The sequence below is a fragment of the Diabrotica undecimpunctata genome, chromosome 3 (assembly GCF_040954645.1).
Source record: "Diabrotica undecimpunctata isolate CICGRU chromosome 3, icDiaUnde3, whole genome shotgun sequence".
NCBI classification, from domain to species: Eukaryota; Metazoa; Arthropoda; class Insecta; order Coleoptera; family Chrysomelidae; genus Diabrotica; species Diabrotica undecimpunctata.
The window spans coordinates 56,811,900-56,836,090 of NC_092805.1; the positions used below are offsets into that span (position 1 = coordinate 56,811,900).

The 24,191-nt window shown below is 31.4% G+C and overlaps 1 protein-coding gene across 1 annotated transcript; it reads left to right on the top strand.

Annotated features, from left to right (window-relative positions):
- Positions 1-60: 60 nt before the first annotated feature.
- On the top strand, positions 61-22,315 carry LOC140436837 (deoxynucleotidyltransferase terminal-interacting protein 1). The gene is made up of 5 exons (XM_072525968.1): positions 61-316; positions 4,004-4,210; positions 4,585-4,800; positions 4,935-5,206; positions 13,030-22,315. Exons 1-5 carry the CDS (start codon positions 260-262, stop codon positions 13,523-13,525), a joined length of 1,248 nt encoding a protein of 415 aa, XP_072382069.1. The 5' UTR covers positions 61-259; the 3' UTR covers positions 13,526-22,315.
- The last annotated feature ends 1,876 nt before the right edge of the window (positions 22,316-24,191 follow it).

Consider the following 24,191-nt stretch of genomic DNA (forward strand, 5'->3'; position numbering starts at 1 on the left):
TATTACTGATTCTCAAAAGCTACCTATTGACATCTGACATTGACAATTGAAAAGGACACAAACAAATTTCCTTTAGCATTTAAATCATCCAAATATCTAAAGTTGGATATCAAAAATCTTAAATATTATTAATAATTGAGATATTTACCAGTTTAATTCTTTAATTATTGTGCAGTAAAAAGAACAAAAAAGTGCATTTATAAATTTATATTTGAATAAATGTGTAATTCATTTTAAAAAAATATCGGAACAAGCAAAAATGATACCTCCTGTTGCTCCTGGGCAAACAGAGGAAAAATTAAACATGGTTGGATGGGTAACTTTCTATTTATATTATTTACTACCTCTTAGTAAACTCCCTAATCTCCTCACTGAGTAATTAGGCTTTGGTGGTTCATTAGAATGAATCTCACATAGGGGTCCAGATATTAATTACCATGGTAATCCTTTGGTTTTAGGATCTAATTTTGTCCCAATTATGTAACTAGCTCGAAAGGCATCAGTCATTTAAGTATTTAACTTTGAGTATTTATCATATTTGTATTGATCATATTTGTATTAATTTTACATGGTGAAAATATGATGAATGACCTTATGCTATTTGTTAAACTCAATTATTGACTGCGTAAGTCAGTTAATTTGACTTACTGATGAAAACATCTATTCTGATGAATCAAGTACCTACTAAATTAGTTGTCTGTTGGAACAAGTGCCTGAATTATGTTTAACATTAACCCAAGTTACTTCTAGTTTCTAACAGTCCCATTAATAAGATTTTCATAGGTTTAGTGATCTATATTATATTTTGAAAAATAAACAAACAGTCACATATAATCAAGAAGAAGATATTTATATACCATTTTATTTCAAGTTAGACCTGTTACTTAGTTAGACTCAATAACTTACACCTTACACCTTTAGGCTTTAAAGCTGTTGTTTACAACACCTAAAAAGGCTTTAAATTCTTTCAGTGTCACTGGTTTCTAAGATGCCTAAATTGATCATCTAGTTAATGGCATGTTCATTATAATTGTGTCAAGTGCATATCTAAAATCAAAATGGTAGATAATAATTACAAATTAAAACAGTTTAAATAACTCACCTATTTGTTTCATCTACAATTTCTTGCAACAGTTGAAAAAATTCTAGTTCTGATGTTGGTTTATTTAACCTGGGCAGACAGTATCCAATGTCTTTGGTAAACAGAAAACTTTTAAATCTCAATTGATTATCCTTCCATGGTTCCCAACAATCAACATCTTATGTAACAGTTATATCTTCAGCTGAACCATCCAATTCTAAAATTTCCTTAAGAAGCATCTCATCTTCAGACCAGTTGGAATTTACTTTATTTTCTATAATATTAGTATTCATATCTGAGTCATCACCTATGTCAGATACTAGGGCCTGTAACGCAGCCTGAGTTAAATATTTTCTTTTACTCATGGTAAAAATACTAACACAATCTTTATAAAATCAACAGAACTCCACATAAACACTTCTCTTTAATTTAAATGGAAGCATGTCTAGCACTCACAAGGTCAAACATAAATGCATTCAAAACAATTACCAGGATTTGTCAAAAAACCGATATGAGTGATTCTCAACCTAAATCTACCAAACAATTCAAATATCTCTAAATAAAGATGAAACATTTTCATTTATTGAATGGTTAATGAGTTATAAGACATTATGTTCACGATATGCTAGAGATGCCAACAACTAAATCCATGTTTTATGATTTTCATATAAGACATGCCAGGCAACCTGTGGACAAAATTTTTAGTAAATTTATAAAAGTTGTAATATCATGTATTTTATGACAATAACCGCTGACAGTTAACTAGAATACCTTTTAACTAAAATTACCCTAAAAATTTAAACAAAAATGTTTATTTTTCTAATAATTTTTCCTGAAAACAAAAAGTAGTATTGAAATTGAAGTAATATTGAATTGAAATTGAAAAGTAGTAAATTGAAGTGTGTATACTCAATAGCTTGCTAATAAAGCCATACTTCAAATATGGTAACACATGAAATATGACCTACAATTAGATTTGCTTTGCCTTTTTGATATCTCAAAACATTATGTGTCTATCTAATATTTTAATGGCAGTTCAAAGTTATATCTACGCCTCCATATTCCATTTTCACAGAACACTTCCGAATATCTTGCGTAATTAGTCCCTTTCTTTCAAAAATCGATAGAGAGTATTTGTCTGTTTTGGTTTTTGCCCATGCCTCTGATCCATATGTGAGAACAGGGACTATCAGCATTCTCTACATTCTTATATGAGTTTTTTTTTGAGACACATGTTTGTTATCTAAGTACTTTGATAGACCATGATAACACTTATTTGCAATGATGCTTTGCCTTTTTGTTTCCCTGGTGTGTTATTAAGTGATGTCTCTAGATATATGAACTATTTGACTGCTTAAAAGTTTTTGGTCATTGACAATTAGATCTGTGTAAACATTTCCAGCTGTTGTGTTTGTGTTAGTTGGCACGAATTTGTTTTATTTTAATTTATATGTAATATAATTCGTTCCGCTGCTGCTGCTACTAGCTTGGTTAGAATTTCCATGGTTCTTGTTATAATATTCACTGCTATCTAAATAAGCGTCTCATACAACTTTTTGTAAGGCTTGGTTAAAAAGCTGACACGCCAGCGTGTGTCTCTTCCTTAAACCCCTATGTATTTCAAATAGGGTTGAGTTAATTCTGAATTTTTACTGCTGGTAGCGCCTTGGCCATTTTCACATTAATTTGTCATGCATATGAGTATTTTGTAATTCCTTACTTATTCATAGCGTTGTAAAGACTCTGTCTTATGAGACTGTTATAAGCCGCTTTAAAATCAGCAAAAAGATGGTACATATCTATATTAAAGTCTTGCGCTTATTTGAGAATTTGTCATACTGTGAGGATGTAGTTAATAGTTGAATGCTTCAGTATAAGGTTTCAATCTCTCATGCTAGATGTTTGGCAATATCTAACAATAAAACACTGACAACTTTTGTTTTCAAAAGTTCCACAAAATTTATTATAATGTATTATCACTAAGTATAGTTTAATATAACGTCTTATCAATACAGCTGTTTCGACAGAGTGCCTTTCTCAAGTGATCTATTTTTGGTATGTGTTTACACTTTATAGTCTTCAACTGAATAAGTTGAGGACTGAAGAATTGTTTATCTCAAGTTGGTCATTAAGAATTATGCCTGTATTTTTTAATTTGTTAATTTCTATAGATCCTAATAAAGATAGCTTAAGGCCTTTGTTTTGAATGTAAAGGATTTAAATGGAATCATCTTTTTATATTATTGAAAGCCCTTTTGTGCTCTGCTATCCGTTTGTTAAATTTTCTACCAGTTTGACTGATGTAAGTTTTTGAGCTGTCGCCAAATTTAAGTTTGTATACACCACTGTATAAGTGCTTTTTCTATTTGGCGTTTGTTCTTAATATATTGTGTAAGTTGTTGTTTGTTCTGAAAGCTGGTGTTATTCCTTTTTTTATGTGTTTGGCTATTTTTGTTGATATCTTGCCTGAGTATGTAATCAAGCAGAAGGTAAGTTTTTTTCTCTGGTGGTGGAAATACTAATTTCAGGGTTTTCTTATGTAGTTTTTGATTTAAAATTTAATTTATTGTTGGTCGTTGTACCCATTGTTTACTGTTATTTGCTTAATAATATTCAATTCTGTCTTGAAGTTGTTTTTTGACATGTGAATTTCTATTAATCTATGTAACATGTTATGGTAGGCTGCCAATTTATGTTGTCACGACAGGCTTACCTGTCGTTCTGTACCATCGTTCCTGTCCATCACATCTCTTGAATGGCTGCAATGTCTATTCTATATTTTAGGAGGTGCTCTTGAAGCAACTTCAGTCTCGTTGTCCTTGCTGTCTTTTTAGATAATGTAATAATAATAGTGTTTAATGTACAAATGTATTCTTCCTGTGATGGTATTTAAGAATTAAAAGATATTTTTCCTTATTTTAGAAAAACACTTTTAATATGAGACAAATAAGTCTAATGAATCTTGCTGCTAGTCAATTAGCAATGAAAAATGGAGCAAAGTCAATGATACCTTCTTACAGAAGAGCATATAGTGTTACAAGTCCTTCCAAATCACTGGATATTTTAAGAAAGAATCTTCAAAATGCCATTAATAAGGATATAGACAATGTACTGAAAAAATATATTGAGGTTTGTAATAGTATATTAAGTTTATAATAGTAGGTATATTAAAAAGCCTCTCAAAATACATAGTCAATGATTTCTTTTTTTTTGCTGCAAAAATAAGTATTTCCTAGCAACTTGTTCTTCACTACAAATGTGGGAAATAAAATATTTCATGTAAATTCGCAAACATTTTTCTTTGTAAAATTTTACTTTTACATGTATTATCCTTGAGAATCAGAGGGATCCAAAATATGCAATATCACTATACTATTGATTGGATAGATTATGACCCCCCATGATCGATTATGATCTTGTAATAAAAATATGGAGAATGTTTATATAAGGCTTTGTTATCATATTGTAAGGTCATTAATATTTTTTTAAAACTCATGTTTTAGAAATTTTTTCAACCTGCTATTAACAATATAAGAAACAATGTGGGAAAAGATAGTGTAGGAGATGACCACATCAAAGAAGTTTGCAAAACAATGCTGGAAGAAGCTAAACTTATGTATAAAGTGAGTCCACATTCTAGGGACAATTCACCTTATGAATGCTACCAAAGTGAAGGAGAGTCTGAAGCCAGTCTGACTGACCTTAGAATGGGAATGAATGTAAGTTGTTTTCCACTATAAATAACTTTTACTTCGTGAATAATATAATAATCGAAAAATATTTTTTTTAGCATCTCATATGTACTAACAATGTTGTTTTTATTTGTTTAACATTTAAATTGATCCATTTACAGAGCCCCATAATATGCTGTAAAAGAAAAGATTGTGATCCAGATGCTGAAATCATTCCATCACCTGTAGTGCCCACTAAAAAACCAAGAAACAAAACTACACACTCCACTGATTACAGTAGTTGCAAGCTGTCGTGGAAACGGGATGGTCCTAAATGGAATCCAGATAGACTTCGAGCTAATACGTTATTTATAATGGGGGCGAGAGCCAACAAAGTGTTAGGGTATGGTCAGACACGAGGAAGATTGTATGTCCGGCATCCAAATCTTGTTAGGTAAGAATTTTGTATCTAAATTCGTGAATCCATGATGATGCCTAACAATTTATTCTTTAATTATTTCTGATATATATATATATATATATATATATATATATAATATAATATATAATATAATATATAATATATAATATATAATATATAATATAATATAATCAGTGTCTTATTTTTTTCATAGTGTTTTTTAATCGATTATATAGTTTTAACTTAGCTCGAAAAGATATACACAAAGGCACCTGGAAATCAACAAGACAGACTTCCAGTTAAAAATAATAGATCATGTTATTGGAGACTCTATTCGCTAATTGCAGAATATTCGCTTGCAATTAGATTCATCAGAACTAATAATATATTATATAATATTTTTTGCTTATATTAGTAAGTCGGGTCCATCGATATTTGGTCCGTTGGCAAATTCAAACAGATAATATTTGTATGTTATGAAATTCGAGTAACCGATGTCCAGGGACGTATCGCGATATTGGTTGTTTCACCGACACAAATTTTTTGATACAAGTATTAAATCATAAAAGAACAATGTGTAATATGCATATTATAGTCAAAGAGCAGAAAATCTGATTTTGGAAAAACAAACAAAACGTTATATTTCTTTGTTTTTTAAATGGTTAAAAGTGAAGTGTAAAAATAATTATCACTTTACCACATTGTTGGAAAAAATACTAGGTGATACAACGGAATCTTCTATAGGGCTTTTCAAAGCTTCTCATTTGTTTCAGGCACTTGTTATATGTCAATTTTAATATATCTACGTCATACGTCTTTGGTATGTATAGTTATTGGTATATACTATATACCAATTGTTATTGGTATATACTATATACCAATAACGTATGACGTAGATATATTAAAATTATACGACATATGATAAGTTCTTGAAACATATGAGAAGCGTTGAAAAGCCCTATTAGCGTTTAACGATGACGTGTATAGACGAAACTGTGGAAAAGTATTTTACATTTAAGAAAATATTGTTTTAAACAAAGTTAGCAATTTATAATAAAAAACTGAGTTGTTTTAACTGAAATAATCATCATATTAGCGTCATATTCCTTGTCTAAAATATTTCTACTATAGCTCTCATCATCGTCACTATCCACCAGATAAATAATAAGTAGTCCACTGTTTGAAAATAATTATCCTAGTCTTCTGTACTCATTTTCTACTTCCACTACATGGTTTACTTCTTTTTTCCAGTCGGTAATTGTAATCTCTGATAGTTCATATCGAATTAAATCGACCACTTTCGCGTCAAATTTTGGAAAACTATTTTTCCTCCGAATCCGTTTTGTTATTTGTCCCCAAATAAGTTCGATGGGATTGAATGTGCAAAAATAAGGTGGTAACCTCAAAACAGTATGGCCATGTTGTATTGCAATAGTGTCCAGTATATATTGTTTCTTATGAGTTTTAGTACGAAGCACTTCAAGAACTGTTTCTTATTATAGTTTTCTTCAAAATACAAATCATTATCAGAGAGGAAATTTTTTAGTTCCTATTTTGAAGACGAACTGTTGAGAATTTTTTTGAGAAGCCTTGAGTGGTAGCTGGAATTGTCCATAACTATCACACTGCCCGGTGTTATATTGAGAATATTGGGTATTTTTAAACCACTCTTCGAACATAGTAGAATTCATATTCTGATGATAATCTACACTACATTTTTCTATTTTTTTCCGCAAAGCATTAACCCATTTGGCACCCAACCATTTGCAGATCCACAGTGCACAATAATCATCCGAAAACCTTTATTTGAAGGTACTCCTTTCAACTGGCACCTAAGTGAACCATCAGTCCAACCCTTGCTAGCGGTATCATGCGTGTCATACATGTCTCGTCTAAATAATATATAGTCCACTGTTGGTCTCGATATTCTTGATTTTTTTTTAATAATGTAAACGCCAGTGTACCTTCCTCTTACTTTCCATAATAGCCACCCGTTTATCAACAATTTTGTATTTGAACCCAAGTTTTTTCAGCCTTCTGCGTAAAGTGGTTTTAGGGCAGCTTCTTTCCATCGCAACAAGCTTGGTGTATATAATACCAATTGTTAGTATTACATTTTTTTTGTATTCCTCGTAGACCAAATTCCTTAAACATTTAGCAGTCACGATATTAATTTGTTTATGTTTTCCAGCATCCGATCTTGTTTTTCTCTTTTTAACACCAGTTTTCACGAAGTCGCGCATGGTAGAATACGGAATTCCTGTTAGAAAGGCTTTTCTTATAATACTGCCTTTACAACTATTTTCAGGATCATTTTGAAGATTTTTGTAAACGTTCATACAAATTCTCTTAGATTGTTCATTTAAAACAATCCTTTTCTTTGGAAGTCTTAAACACTTTTCTACAGTTACAGTCTCAGTGTCATTGTTTTTGTATCACTTACACTTAAAAAATTGTTGACTGCTACACTTTCTCTACTACTAGTTGGGTTCTCTTGCTCCCATGCACGAAAAACTGTAGGTGATTTTTCCCATGGTCTAAACATTTTCTTTATACACAAATAGACAGTTTCAAAAAAACAAACAACAAAAAAATACTACAATTATTATAACTACTCACAACAAACTTTCAACACAACTCAAAATTAGAGCAATGCACAATGCACATCTATCTATAAACAAGCTAGTTGCAAAGATACAACTAAACTAAAAATTTGCAAGTCCAGTCCCTTAGATAAGGCACAAGTCGGTATTTTTACAACCGGATTAATCATCGTAAATTAATCAGTTTAAAACCTGAAAATATTAAGCAGTACAATTGAAACTTTTTCTACTTTTAAGGACAAAAAAGCAAGTTCATTAGCGAAACGGAATTAAAAATTATTCTGCATATTATATTTGAAGCATTATTTGGTTAAAACATCTCATTTTTGGTGGTAAAAAATATATTAAAAATATATATTAATTTGTCTAGACTAAAGGTGGTAAAAAATGGTCTGGAAGTTATATTTTTGTTTGAATTTGCCGACGGACTATAGATAGATGGTGTCATCTTTACTCAAATTTAATAATTTTCACAGCTTAATATGTCTATTTAAGGGAGATTATCATTGTTCTCACTATCACTGCTATTGTTGCTTGTTAATGTAATCACTACGGGCTCGATTATAGTATCAACATGAACATCTAAGTCCCACATTTGTTTTTCGACCTTCCTTATTTGCAAAATAGCATTCTGCCATGCTAATGGCGTAACCTCAACAACAACAGTATTTAACAGACGCTTCACATCTTCAATTTTAAAAGTTACCTTATGACGTGCCATATAACCTTTTGTTTGTGCTCAGATTAACTCAATCTGGTTCAATTCGCAGTGATATGGTGGAAGTCTTAAAACAGTAACACCACTAGCACGGGCCATTCCATCCACTACGTAATCGATATGATTAGGGCGATGTTGTTTGATCCAACACATCAACTCTACCCTAACTGCATTCTCGTATGACGGAATATTTTTTTTCTGGAGCCATTTTTGCATTTCAGCTTTTCGGCTGTTTGAAGTGGGAATTTGTTCACTCCGGCGACTATGGTATGATGCATTGTCCACAACGATGACGCAGTTATCTTCAACACGTTGCAGAGCATATTGAAACCACTCTTCGAAACGATCTGCATTCATATCCTCATGGTAATCACAGTTTTTTTTTGATAAAAAAATTAAACCACTGTCTTTTAGAAAGCCGCTGTAATGATGGGTCACTATGAGTCGCTGTCCTTTACCTTTCGGTCCTCAGAATGCTTGAGATAGATCTATAACAAAAGCTTTCCGACTACTTGTTACAGTAGTGTCAGTCAACACATTTTTAACAGTATGTCCAGCATTGACACAAGTTTCGTCTAAATAATAGATTTTTCTATTAGATTAATTAGATTAGATTGTTCACGGAACTCGGACATTTTATGCTGATAGTTGCGACGCCATGTAATGATTTCAGGTTTCTCTGTCAATGCTGAATTCCTGTTGTACTTAGCATAAGTAAATTCCAATTTATGTAACTGCTTACGCAAAGTTTTACGACTCATTTGGGGAATTGCTTTATAGTTTTTATGTTCATTAAATTCAATTGGTTTTCGACCCCGTAGATGTGTCTGTGGGATCTGAACTTCACCCAAGCGTTGTATTTGACGGACACTCCTGTAAACAGTGAATGACGATACTCCTTTCATACATTCGTAACGACTTCTTGCTTCCGCCTGAGACAATTTTTGTTTTCGAATACTCGTACAAATTAGACACTATTTTTTTAGCTTCAAGTCCTAATTGTTTGCGAGAACTTTTCACATTTATACTCTCCCTGCTAGTACTAGATTCTTCCATTTTTATTTAATTAAACAATATGTACGGTTTTTAACAAAAGCAATATATCGTTAAACACAAAGACACATGTAACACAATGTACTTATAACTCTGAGAAAACTAAGTATATACTGATCATATACTTACTCTTTCTCCGCTACTGACACGCTTCCTGGTAACATTCATTGCGATAGCTAAATGATACGAGAAATGCAACTGATCACGCTCATGAGTCATTTTACTTATTATTTGCCAGATTATAGTAACTTTTAGCACAGGTAAAACTGAATTACTTAAAACAATTTTTGATACGAAACAGTACTAGTAGTAAATGGTTCACCTTAACTAAATAGTTATTTCCATAAAATATAAAAAATATGTTCAAATAAAAACTAACATTATACATATTTATAATCTAATCTGAGTCATCTATGTCATCTTCAGATTCATCAGTAGCATCTTCGCCTAGATCCACTACTGGTTCCATGGTAATTTCAATGAAGTTATCAAGGTTCCACATATTCTGCTCTTCTTTCACTACATGCTCGATACATTTTATTCACGTCTGTGAGGCCATATTGCTGACGGGATTATTAAGCAGATTGTTTACATTATTTAGTTTAAAAATAAAATTGTTCCTTGCTACTTCATTATTTATTTGAGCCCATATAAGTTCTAACAAGTTTAACTCACAATGGTATGGCGGCCATCAAACTACAATTACGCCTCGTTCTCACTCCATTTCATCTACTACATACTTAATATATGACACCGTGCTAAGTTTAGTAACTCGATTTTAAAATTGGTACATTGAATTTAATATTTTTTTAGTAAGCCAAGCCGCAATCTCGGCTTTTCTCTATTTAGTGGTTGGTAACTGTTCTACACGCCGGCAGTGATATGGAGCGATATTCATAACAATAACAGATCCTGGTTCGATTTTTAACAGAACATCTGGAAACCATTTTTCATAATGATCTGCCTCCATTTCCTTATGGTAATCTCCAGTCGGTAATGGAGTCGCCAGCAATATGGATAATAAGGCGTTTTCGCTTTCCAGATGGGGCTTTTAAACCTGTCGACCAACCATCTAGGAAAGCTTGTCTTTGTTTTCACATTTAAATTCTGCCATCTTTTTGTCACATTATGTCCTTCATTTAACCATGTTTCATTTTTATATGTTTTTTCCATCTCTTCGAAATCCTGCCATTTGTTTCAGATACTTTCTGTGTCATAAAATTATTTCTTCTTTTTCAATAAGGGTACTTTTCCTCTTTCTCTTTAAATAAGTGCCTAAAGCTCATTTCACGTAAAGTACGTAACAAAACACGTCTTGATATTTTTGGAATATTTTCAATAAATTGAAGCATTTTTTTTATAGTTGGTATTACCTTTTTGAAATAAAATTTATATATTGCACGACGAATGGCTTGCTTGGTATCATCCAATTTTATTTGTTTCCTTCATCTTGTCTCAACCTTCAAAGTATTATTATCGTTTGTTTTAATTACTCTGTCCACACTAGCTTCGGAAACTTTTGTCAAAATACTACATAATGTAACTACACCGCTTAAATTCATATTTTGTTCTCTGGCTCGAAGTCCTTCAAATACATTTCCGATCATAGTTTTTTCTTCGGGTGTTAAATTGTGACGTTTTTTGATATAAGGTTCACTATTACTACTGTCAGTCTTATTTATTATTTGTCACCTAATTGAATTAAACTAAATTACTCACAATTCACAAAAAGTAAACTTAAAAGCGCCTTCCACTAATATAATACTACAAACAATTCTGTTCTCTGCTTTATGAAACCCCTGTCAATGCGCTTATGAAACCGACTTGGACTTGGAATGGCGTTGTTGCCGTTTATATCGCCTTAATTTGCGACGACATTGTTGTTCTCGGACATCTCTGGACATTATCTACCGTTAGAGAAAGATATAAACTACAACATCAATAAGAGACAATCACTTGTTTTGCTTGTTTTGTTTTTGTCTTACCTTATTTCTAACGTCCCTTCGCAGAATACTTTCCTTGGATTTTGTTTTTTAAAAGTCTTCTTTGTTTCGTCGATCCAAGATTTCGTCTTTTTTTTAGTTCATAATTCACAACTCAGTTTTTCTTTGTGGTTTCAGTTACGGCTTGTTCAATTACATTCTATATTATTTTACCATCTTCAATGATTTCGGTATTTTGTAACTTTTCTTTGAATATTGGTGTAAGTTCTTTTCTGGTTTCCTGGTTGTTTAATGTTTCACTATTACCCCGTCTATCTGGTTTTGAATAATCTTTTTCCCATTATAATCTCCACGTATGGATAAAACTTTACCAGTTTATCACTCCTTTCATTCGATACAAAAAGTCGTTACTTACGAACTATATCTTTTCTCTGTCTATTTAAAAATAAAAATTGACTAGATATCCAAAAATAAGAATCAATTAAAATAGGGCAAAAATATAACTTATTTCGGTTAAAGTATGTTTTACTCAGTTTGCAACAAATTTATTTCACTTTTTCGCACATGAACATAATCAAAATCTAATAAAACTATTGCTTTAGTGGGTATTGACTTTTAATCATTGATCAGCGCCATCATAAACCTTTAGAAGATATTCAGGTATCCAAAATCTGTGTAACATAAAAATTTTCTGAGACAAATAAAAATACAGTATACTCCCTCTATAATGAACACGGTTATTACTAGGTTTAGCTTATAACGAGGTATATTAGATGTCCCGTGAAATTTGTATTGAACTATAACCCTCTATAGCGAGGCAAATTTGGTTATAACGAGAGAAAATAAGATAGAGAAACGTGTTTTTTTACGTTTTAGACACGGCCGTGGTTATAAATAAATACCCGTTTTAACTGCCCCGCAATAAACTTAACTGCCACCCGCAATAAACTTCTTTACAATAAATACAACTGTTTCACATCTTTAGAAAATATGATAGTAATAATACTGAACAATTTAAAGCAGTCAAAAATGACAGACTTCTTCCAATTGCAGAAGCAATAGTTTATGTTATCCTTGAAAATACGCGCTTTATACAGATTTACAGAATACAGATTTTTTGTTTTAAGGTATATCATTGATAATAAAAGTAAACAACTGTTTTTTGTTTTAACGTATTTCATTGACAATAAAAGTAAACAACTTTTTTTCAAAAACGCCATTCAAACAATATTTATTAGCATCTTATACTGCTCTGAATGGCTTCACTATAGGAGGTTAATATTTTAAAAAACTACATATTCATATGTATGCACTGATTATTATTGTTGTCTGATATAACGAGATCGGCTTATAACGAGGTAATTAGTCTGCCATTTCAGTTCTCGTTATAGAGAGAGTGTACTGTACTATCGTATTATGTGAATAATAAATATTTAATATCTTAGATCTTAAGACAAAGATATTTAATATTTTTTGGTTGATGCATACATATTTTGAGTAACTGAAACAAGAATAAATTATGTTTTTTTTTTATTTAAGATATTCTGGAGATCAAGAGGATAAAGAATGGTTAGCTTCAAAGAATCTAATGCCACCTAGTGGTGGCAAAGCTTATTTAATGCTCCTGGAAGACATAAAAGAGTTAACAGAAAGCGATGAATACAAATACAATGCCAACCTCCAACTACATGAACTGAAGGGTTTTGAAGTGCCCCTATTTTTACTAATAAAAATAAAAAACTTTATCGAATATGTAAGAAATGAAAGGAAATTACTCGCTAACGTTGATCCATTCGAAGACCAATGTGATCCTAATATATCGTCCACACCACACAGCGTAACCATGGATTCAGCGCCATCTACACCTTCAGATACAACTTTAATTGTAGAAAATACTTCAGAGATAACATTTAAAACAGATTTTTTGAATATGTCCTCAGATATGAGTAACAATTTGACAAGTTCCGTTATTTCCAGTATATTGTCTGGTCATTTAACAACTATGAATGGTCCAGACACTTCCCAAGATTTTTAGCTCCTTCAAAACTTTTTTCAATTTTGTTTCTCGTCTAGTTAACATGTGTACTGTAAATGCGCTAGTAGTATTTATTTATTTATTTATTTATTTATTGAGAAAAATAGTTAATAAGATGCAAACTCAAAGTACGAAATAGTTGTCAGATACATCTTGAAATTCAAAAACAATTTTTTAAGACCAGCCTTAAATGATTTTGATACGAAAAAGTATTTGTCGCCTACTATGATATAGTGCAACCATCACCAACCGTGGATTACCAAGTTATCTGCAAAGATATAAAAATATCATTGTTTGGGACTCACTGCTGTGTACTCTTTTGAGAAAATCAAACACTAATATGTCATTAATTTAAAATTAAAAGAGATCCCATTTTGGTGGAAAAATCTACAATTTTTCATTATTAATGTTACGTTACTTATTCGAAAACGCACATAAAAGACAGAACATTGGACTCCAAAAAAGAACATTAAAACATTTGTTTATGGTATGGGTATCAGAACCCCACCATTTGGTTGTAGTTGAGGCAACAAACAGAATAAGCACAATCGAATGCCGTCCCTTTGAATGATTCCTCAAAGAAGGTAACAGTTGACTTATGTGTCATACATAGGAAACTAAGATTATTTAAATTATCAAAAAATTGATGAATTGAAATTCATAATGAAATAAGAAATTTATTGAAAACTGTCAAAAAATTAAGTTCTATAAATCTTGGTTTGCATAGCATCATAATTATGAACCATAAACAAATCTTTTAATGTGTTTTTTTGTGAAGTCCAATGTTCTGTCTTTTATGTGTTTTTCAAAGAAGTAACTCAACGTAATTACCATTTTAATGGGAATAAGTCACACTTAAAGTTTAAAATAAGTTTATTGACGTTTCAATTTCCACTTCGTTCTCAAAATACAAACATCAATAAAATAAACAAATTTTGTTTTTTTTACTTGGTCAAAAATTCTTCTAATAATTTATTTTTTTCTGACTCATTTATATTGACAATTCAGACATATATTATACATTTTGGTTGAGTTTACCGAAAGTACAAGCTGAATATAGCCGCAAATGTCAAAAATATTTCGGTTTGGCAGTGTTGGCATGTTTTTATAATGCCTATGTTGTATGCTTCAAATACAAAGAGATAAAGCTTTTAAAAAGTACATTTTGATTATACTATTTTATGAATTCTGCAATTTTTAATTTATATGAAGCAGTAACGAGTAAATATTTGTCTCTTTCGAGATTAAACAGCTGTTGTAATCTGGCAACTGCTGATTTGACGATTGTCAAATCTATTCCCTAATCTATCAAAGGGTAGTTGCTAAAAAAATTGGTAATAATTAACTGCAATTAATGTCCAAAAACATGCCAACACTGCTATACCGAAATTTTTTGTTCTGTGTTTGCCATTTGCGGCTATAATCAGCTTGTACTTTCGGTAAACTCAACCTACATTTTAAAGTAGAGGACTTTAAAATGATATTGCCAATATTGCTGAGTTCCGTTCCTGGGACGACTTTATTGTAAGAAAAAATACAGTAAAATCACAGTAAAATTCTCCTGTTAGTGATTCCATCATAAGGAAAAATACCTCATAATATTATCCCGACATGGTAAGTATTTGATCTTACTTAATCTTATCTTAATCTTATGGTAAGGGTCACTCCTTTAGAGCTTCCGAATAAAAAATACAAAATAATCCCATAAAGGTAAGATGGCGAATGGACAGAGACTCCGAAGCCAACGAATAGAACAACCTCCAACGAGATCCTACAACATACACACGGAATAATACGAGGAAAATAACAATACTATACATAAAAGGATTATTAGTTTTAGATAATAGATCTCAATGTGTCTGTTGTTTTGAATGTTGAAATGTTAAATTTATTTCCTATCTTTTTCAGTTTTTCTAATAATCCCTTTATGTATGGCATTGCTATTTTCCTCGTATTACCCCGTGTGTATGCTGTAAGATATCGTTCTAAGTTGTCTATTCGGTCGATTATTGAAAATTCCATATTTATAAACGATAAACAATAATCATTTTATATTAAATTATGCTAAATGAGACCAATCGTGTCGCAAACTCCTCGACAGAATGCAGTAGCATCTGGTTACCCATAATAAAAGAGGAAGTTAATAAAAGGAAAATACCACTATTAGTAAGTCAGTAACATATCGAGGATACATCATTTATATATATTTTTTTAAATAACATACGTATAAAATCAGAGTTTGGTGTTTATTGAAAGTAAACTAAATGTAAGACCAAATACTTACCATGTCGGGATAGTATTATGAGGTTTTTTTTCTCATGATTTACTATGGAATCACTAACTGCAGAATTTTACTGTCATGATGACAATGTGGTTGTCTTTTTAAAGGGGCATCACATGCTATGATTTTTTCTGACGGATATTCACAATTTAAAGTTTATTTTATGTAATTGAATGAACTATTTTTCAATAAAGTCGTCCCAGGAACGCAACTCAGCAATATTGGCAATATCATTTTAAAATCGTCTACTTTAAAATGTGTAATATATGTCTGAATTGTCAATATAAATGAATCCGAAAAAATTAAATTAGAAGAATTTTTCGACAAGTAACAAATAACAAAATTTTTTAAATTTATTGTTTGTATCTTGAGAACTATTTCCGAAGTGGAAATTGAAACATCAGTAAACTTATTTTAAACTTTAATTGTGGCTTATTCACATTAAAATAGTAATTACTTTAAGATGCCACAAGAAAATATCTTCAGAACCATATTAAGTAACTTAACATTTATAAAGGAAAATTGTGGTGGAAGAAAAAATTATTTGTAAGTTGAAAGCGCTCACCTAGGAAATAAATTTTACACACTTCAAAAATACTTTTTCCCATTCTTTAATTTGTCATAAGTGTGTACAAAAACATATGTCTTTTAATTTTTTTTTATATATTTTGTGCTGGTATAATTTTACACTATATTGAAACCTTACTACGTACATATGTAAGCCATCGTAATTCTCACCAAAGTAATAAAATCATTGACAACTTTTCCGTGTTTCGAGTGTAGAGTCATAATTAGTTAAATTACACTTTTACTGCCAGTTTTTTTAATCAACAAATAGCAGAACTTTCCATTTAATTTTTTGTGCTTTTCTTTTACACCTCTCTTAGTCCACTAATGGACACCTTATACATAAGAACATCTTTTTATATTGTATAAGATGACACCCAGGATAGCGTATAAAATAAGTCACATCTAGGGGTTTTAGAATAAAACATGTATTCTTAAAGTAAAAGGAAATTACAGCACATCGGGTTGTTTGAATAAATCTGTTTTCTATCAAAACCAAAAGTAAGTATTCATTTGCCATCTGTTATAAAATTCATAAAGAATAGATGAAGATATATCGATCTGTATTTGGTTTTGCAGTTTATAGGATTTGGCAGCACTTCAATAATGGTTTAACAGATGATGAATCTTATTTAACAGCACAAACTCAATACATATATTCATCACATTGCGTACATTTGTCTACAAAGGGTCAGCTTATGAATAAATTTAACAGGAAATGAACCAAATACGGCTATATTTTATGATTAGCTAACTTCAAATGCTCATCAAAGTCAAAAGACAATAATGAATCATGAGAGTCTACAAATAAATTAGCTAAATTTAAACGCATCTACGATTTTCCGTATAGGGAAAACTAATCTGATAAAAGGTAATACTGAAATCTGAGTATGATTAGATAAGTCTACGTATGATTTAGATCTGTAGCTTTTTCTACAAAAGTTAAAAATATTTTTTAATGTGTAATTTTTTAACATGTCGGACAGCTCACTGTTAATTTTTTAACTTTAAAAGGAAAATTTCTGCTAAACTAAATATGTATAAGTGCCAATTAGATAAATGTAATTGTTAATGATGAGCTAAAAGGCTTCCAGAGTCGTCAGTTTTAGAGGCACTTTTTCTCTAAGTAACATACTACATTTTTTCTTCGACCTTATAATAGCCAATCGTCTGCACGAATTATCTGACAACGGTAATGGGACAACTCGCGAATGCTGAGCACATTGTTGCTCATATGTTTTGTTCCATTGTTCTAAGTATCTAGGTTTTTTAGTCTTTGTTGGTTTTGGAGAATATTTGTCATCTTATTAAGTGCTTAAATTCTAAAGTTACCATCCATTTAATAATTTAAGTAGAATAATTTGATTTAAGTCCTTTGTGTTAAAGCACGGAGGATATCTTCTATTTTTCAATATGAATTAGTTTTCTATACCCTAGAAAAGACACCATCATATGATTTTCCGTACAATAAAACTTATAACTAAGAACTAAGTTTATAAGAAAAAATAATATTAAGTTTACTTCGATTCCTGAATGCTTTCGACTCTCTTGCTGGAGAGTCATCATACCTATTCCGTGGCCTCAGTCTTCTGAGCCCACTGATCAGTATAAGCAGTACTATAATATAGCGAGTGTGGCACTGTATCAGTGAGTGCAGTAGTGAAGTGATCTGGGGATTTTTTAGAAAGTCTTTTGCCTCCTTTGTAGTTAATGGTTCACTCTAGTTTTCAATAACTTTTTTTTCAATAAGAATTTTATTTATAATATAGGCACGGACAAAAATACTGCATATTTTAAATATTATGTTTATATGGCATTAACCCTTCACCCGAAACATAGTACTTTTATTGCTAATGCGAAACATATGGTCTATTGGACCAGTATAGGTAAAAATTGAAATAAATCAAAAACAAATGTAGCATTTGAAGAGAAAAGCAAAATATTAAAGAATTTATTAGGTATAAACGAGCAAAAAAAAACTTATTCATACATAATACTTACATAAAACAAAATGTGTAATATAGAAAACAACATTATTAGGCGTAATTAAGTAAACAAACATATATATTTCTAGATAAAACAAAAAATATACTACAGCTACCTACTAATTTTGAAGACAGGTAACGCAAACCTTTCTACTACACTCCAAACAAATAGCATTTGAGCAACGCACACATTTATAATTTGTCTTCCTCATTTTTGATGATGGACAAATGCTACACAATTTTCTTTTGGAAAGCTTATCATCTGGAACATTGTCGCCGATATTCTCGACAGGCACTTCGGGATTTATTCCCAAAAAAATCTCTATCTGCTTTCTAAGGTCTCGGGGAAGATTTGTTTCAAGTCTTTGCCTTAGATGAGGCTGAATTAGTTCAAAGGCCAAATCTTTTACAAATTTAAAACGTGGAAGTAATTTATTATCTTTGTAACAAAGATAAAGGATGTAACTGTTGACTGAACTTATATTTATAAGTGTATAAAATACGGCTAAGCGCCAACGCCTTGTCCGACGGTTTGCACTATAATTGGCACACTTCATGTCTAAAACATCAACTCCCGATTTTGTACTGTTATATTATCGAATTATTTCTGGTTTTCCTAATTCATTGTCTTTGCTGTGATGCATAGAGGATAATAAAAGAACAGCTCTATTTTTTTTTCGGTACATATGATATCAAGGTTATGTCATTGGAGAAACCATAGAGTGTTGTACCAATTTCCCTACTTTTATTAGCCTGGAATTCCAAAGGAACTTCTCGCTTATTTTTTTACTGTACCCACATACGTGAGGTGGCGTTTTTGCAACTCTGTGACTAACTCTATTGAAGAAAAATAGTTGTCAGCAGTAATATTTCGGTTAGAGCCCTCTATTGGTTTGGATAGTCGAATGACACATTGAGCAGGCTTGGAAAGCTTCAGTTCTTCTTCTGAAAGTCCAACACCATCCGAATCTTTCACTGAGTATATATATATATATATATATATATATATATATATATATATATATATCCATTATAGAAACACGAGCTCTTAGCACCTGTCATGCACATTACTTTTATGCCGTATTTCGCAGGTTTACTGGGCATGTAAATTCGAAAACCACAGTGACCTCTAAATGGAAGTAGCATCTCATCCACAGTTACACAATCTGACAACGTGTATAGCCTCTGGCAATTGTCAAATCTAAGACACGACAAAAGTATTTCAAATCTTTTCAAAGACTTTTCAAAGTTTCATTCTGAATATTGGCCGACCCAAAACATCTTTAGAAAACAGTTGAAGCATATCTTCATGAGAAGATTTTATAATTGAAGATAGCCTAAAAAGCCCAAGCAAAGCCTTCAACTCAACTATATTTGTGCTTCTGTAGTTTGATGTATTAGTCGAATCAGATAACTTTTCTCTCATTACAATAATTTTTTGGTTTGTCCAGGTTACAATTTGTTCCAACATTTCATCAGTAATCAACAACTTCCAAATATCTGATTTAGAAGGGCTATTTCCCAGGGTCCTGCTTACCGCTGTTAGGCCTCGTAATTCACTGACAATGTTATGTGTTCGTGTCCTTGTATTTCTCGGAGGCTCCGTTCCCTGCCACTGAAAACCATTTCTTCCTTTGAATATGTTCACAACCCCTTCTACTTGTAAAAAGTCGGTTCTGGATTGTAAATCATTCGACGGTTCATCTAATTCCAAAAGTTCGTGATCTGAATTCGATTCTTCGCTGCTAGAGGGTTCACTTTGCCGAACTACATAGTCGGGATCTTCATCCGAATCATCTATCTATAACATCTCTCATGTCCTCGTCACTCCCTTGCTCTGATAAATATAAATCTTGATCGTCGGCAAGTAGTAATCTTTGTATATTCTTTTCAAAATCTGGGTTAGCCAGATTTACTTTTTTATTACGGCCAGTTCAGCTAGGTCCTGCTCTATCCATTATTACTACAAAATTAAAATTTTTTAGAGTAATTATGTTTATTATACAAAAAATATGAAATACCTTATTGTTTATCAGTACACAATCCGTAACAAGTGGCCTCCTAGACCTATCATAAAAACAATGCAATTCGAAACACCTGGCTTACTAGACCTACACGTTTTGAAAACTACTGTTACTACGACGTAAACACTAAAGCGATCGCTACGATACTGCAGAACTATGCTTGTTCTACACTATTAAGAAGGTATTTAAAAGGACAGTGTATGCGGTCTACACTGTTGCCGCCATTACCAGACTATCCTTTCGCTGTGGTCCGTTAGACCAATGTTTCGGGTTAAGGGTTAAGCCACAAATGATTGTAATGAAAATTACATTTTATAATTGTTGTTTCTTCTTATTGCCCCATCTCATTTCGAAGGTTGGCGACCCAAATGGCAATTGTGGCTTTGAAAACTGCTGCATGAAAGACCTTAGGTGTTTCAGCCATGAGTTCTTTCTACTGATTTTTGCCCTGTACTTTACCTTCCAATATATTCCGGAGTAATTCATATTGCTGTTTGACGTTTCAATTTTCACTCCGGTAAGCATTTTCAAAAAAGATTATTTAAAATAGTGTTAGTAGCTGTTATTATAACCAAGTTGTTTGGTGGTTTTTGTTTTACAAATTGACGGGTAACTTACTTGGCCTCGATCTTGTAGGCATATAGCCATGCTTTTAGTTGATAATTCTGAGGATGATGTTTGTACCCTCAGGATGATATAAAATTTTGATTGTTTTGTTAGTTTATGTATTTTTGTTGTATATGTATTATGTATAATTGTAGATGATGTGTCTCTGACTATGTATTGATCCGTTAATGTTGGTATATTCTTGTTGCTGACTTCATCTTTTAGTATTGGTAACCACAGCTTGCTACATTCAGCTGATGAGTTTGCCACACATATTTCCGTTGTATTCTGTGCTCATTGTCCCATGTTTGCATATCTGTGATTTGTCGAAGTCTTTGTTTTTGATATATGCTTCATGCTCTTTTATCTTGGCACTTAGTGGTCTTGCGGTTTCTCTCATATAAAACTGTTGCATTCACAGTATGTTTTATAGATGTTGATTTCTCTTGTGTGTTGTTCGGTTTGGTTTTGGACAGATTATATTTAAGTTTATTGGTTGTTTTGAATGTTTTGATGTACTTATTTCCTATCCTTTTTCATTTTTCTGAGGCCTTTACATATTGTATTGTTGCCATCTTCGCATCCCTTCTTATGGGCATTTTGAATTGCTTATGGTGTTTTGTTGTTTCCTTTCTTCAATCTTGTGAAACATGGATGTTCGTGTATGTGTATATATGCATATGTATTTATATGAGACCCAATCCCAGTTCCTAACTCGATTGTTAGAGAAGAATGGGTTCGAATTCGGCAAGCAACCATTCAAGAACTTCTGAAGAGTATGTCTAGGAGGGTAGAGGCTATTGTAAGAGATAGAGGACGTGATACTAAATACTAAATTGTTAATAATATTTTTTTATTATATTGTAATTGTTGCTGTTTCCAAATTAAATGTTAAGATTAAAATCATGCTTTTTCACTAAGTTATGTATCTGATGTAATATTGTAACATTCCATATTCAATAAATTTTAATACACAAAGCACTTCAAAAAAGATATTTTTATTTAAAACATATATTATACTTTAAAGAAAAATAAATAAAATTCATATAAGAAAAAAATATTCTCAGCAAGCAATTTAATTGTACCAACCCTGTGAGACTTGTTCACCCCTTGGAATTTCGTTTGGGTGTAACAATTCATTGGAGCAAGGTGAATTAATTCGTGTATAAACAGGAAAACTCCACCGCCCTCCAATGCTACAGACTATCCCCTTTCACACTATAGCACTCTGATGCGCGATAGGGGCACAACTATGAGCCAAATGCTCTTCATGTGGGAGTCCTGGGCAATAGAACTCCAACATGGTACCCTAACCGATTTAAATTTAGGACAGTTATCCCCTTAAAAAAAATTCTTGAAAATAAAATATGCAATATTTTTGTTCGTGAATGTATAAAAAATATGATGTATGTATGTAAATTAGTGATACAGGTATAATTAACTGTTCTTACTTTCTTTTTTTAGTTTGTAATGTCCAATCACTTTAAATCTTCCTTCGTCTTAATGTTCCATCCCATCCTCGGTCGATTTCCTTCATTACTTTCTTCGCTCTGAGTTAGCTACAGGGTTTCTTGGTGATCTTTCATTTGGTTTTCTTTGTGCACGCCCGAATCACCTTAATTTTTCTTATGCATATAATGGGAGATTCTTCATATAAGTCTTCTATACATTCTGATTTTATCCCCAAATCTCTTATCCCGTTTTTAGCACATTTTGTTCCTTTTTTTTCACTGTCTGAGTTTTTGACGCTTATATAAAAAATATTAATACAAAATATGATTTATTATCTTTAATGGGAATTAACCACAATTTCAGTTAAAAATACGTTTATTTTGACGTTTAGATTTCCACTTCACGAAAATCTTCAAACTGAAATTGTGGTTAGTTCTCATTAAGGATAATAAATGATATTAAAATAGCTACAACAAAATAGCGTCCAAACAATATTAAAAGAATATGGTTTTATAAATTTTAAAACTTTCAATGTAATGAAATTTACATTATTATTCATTCGACTTAATACTAAAAATATGAATGTTTACCTTTCATGTTTAAAAGTACCAAGAGTCGTTATTTCTTGTGAGTTGTCTCATTTTGTTCACAATATTTTATATAAATTTTAGTTTGTAAATTTATTTTTTTTTAATAAGGAATTTATACGACGGAGATCTAATTCTTCGTTATTAGGAGAGAAAAAAGTATTTGTATATAAATATAGATACTGGATACCTTCACATTTTAAATATATTTTCAAACATAAAAGTGTGTTTCATAAAGCTAGAATCAATTATTAAAGAAATTCTCCTTATGTATTCAATCATACTAACATAAGGTTTTACTATTTATACAGGAGATTTTTCAAGTTTTAAAATTTTATATAAAAATCACAATTAATTCAACCCCTTTATAATTAAAAACGAATCACTAAAATTTAATTGGCTTTCGTCAAATAATTCTTAAGAATATCTAGTTAAATGACTAAATTTTCGATAATTTATCGTTGGTAAACAGATTTGCCAAAACTTACGCTGTAACGATCCAAACCTTTTTAATTTTTTTTTAGAGTCCATTTAGTTCAGAACGCAGTAAGTTTGATGCGACCCTGTATAATTTATTATTAATATAATTTATTACGATTTTAGAGAAATATGTTTTGGCAATTAAAATTGTACTGTCCGTTGATTCTTGTGAAATTAGAGACAAGCAATTATTCCAAAACTTTTGTTTGATTGGTCTAATTCGATGGAACAATAAACAAATGTGGCGTAATTTCGAGAGGAAAGCCGGTTCATGAAAACACGGCATTATTTCGTCTCTGATAGCAGAATGAGCCGTGTGTGTTGTTGTCCATATCTACTGACTCTGAGCAACGCGGTCTCGTTCATTTTTGTGTGTCTCAAACACTCTCCATCGTTTGTTGTGTTACAACTCGTAAAATTTTCTTATTTTCAATTTTTTTAAATTATATATTTTATTACAATATCCTTTTTGTACTTTAAAATAGTTTTAATCTTATCCAGGATTTTCATACTTAAATGATATTTATTAATATTTTTGAGTTATTTCATATTTTACGAATTAAAACTAAACTTATGGTAAATGATCGTCAACTAGACGATTACTTTCTGGAGCGATGGACAGTATGAAATGGTCTAGTTCGATGGCCATCTACTTCACCTGATATAACCAAACCTGACTTCTTT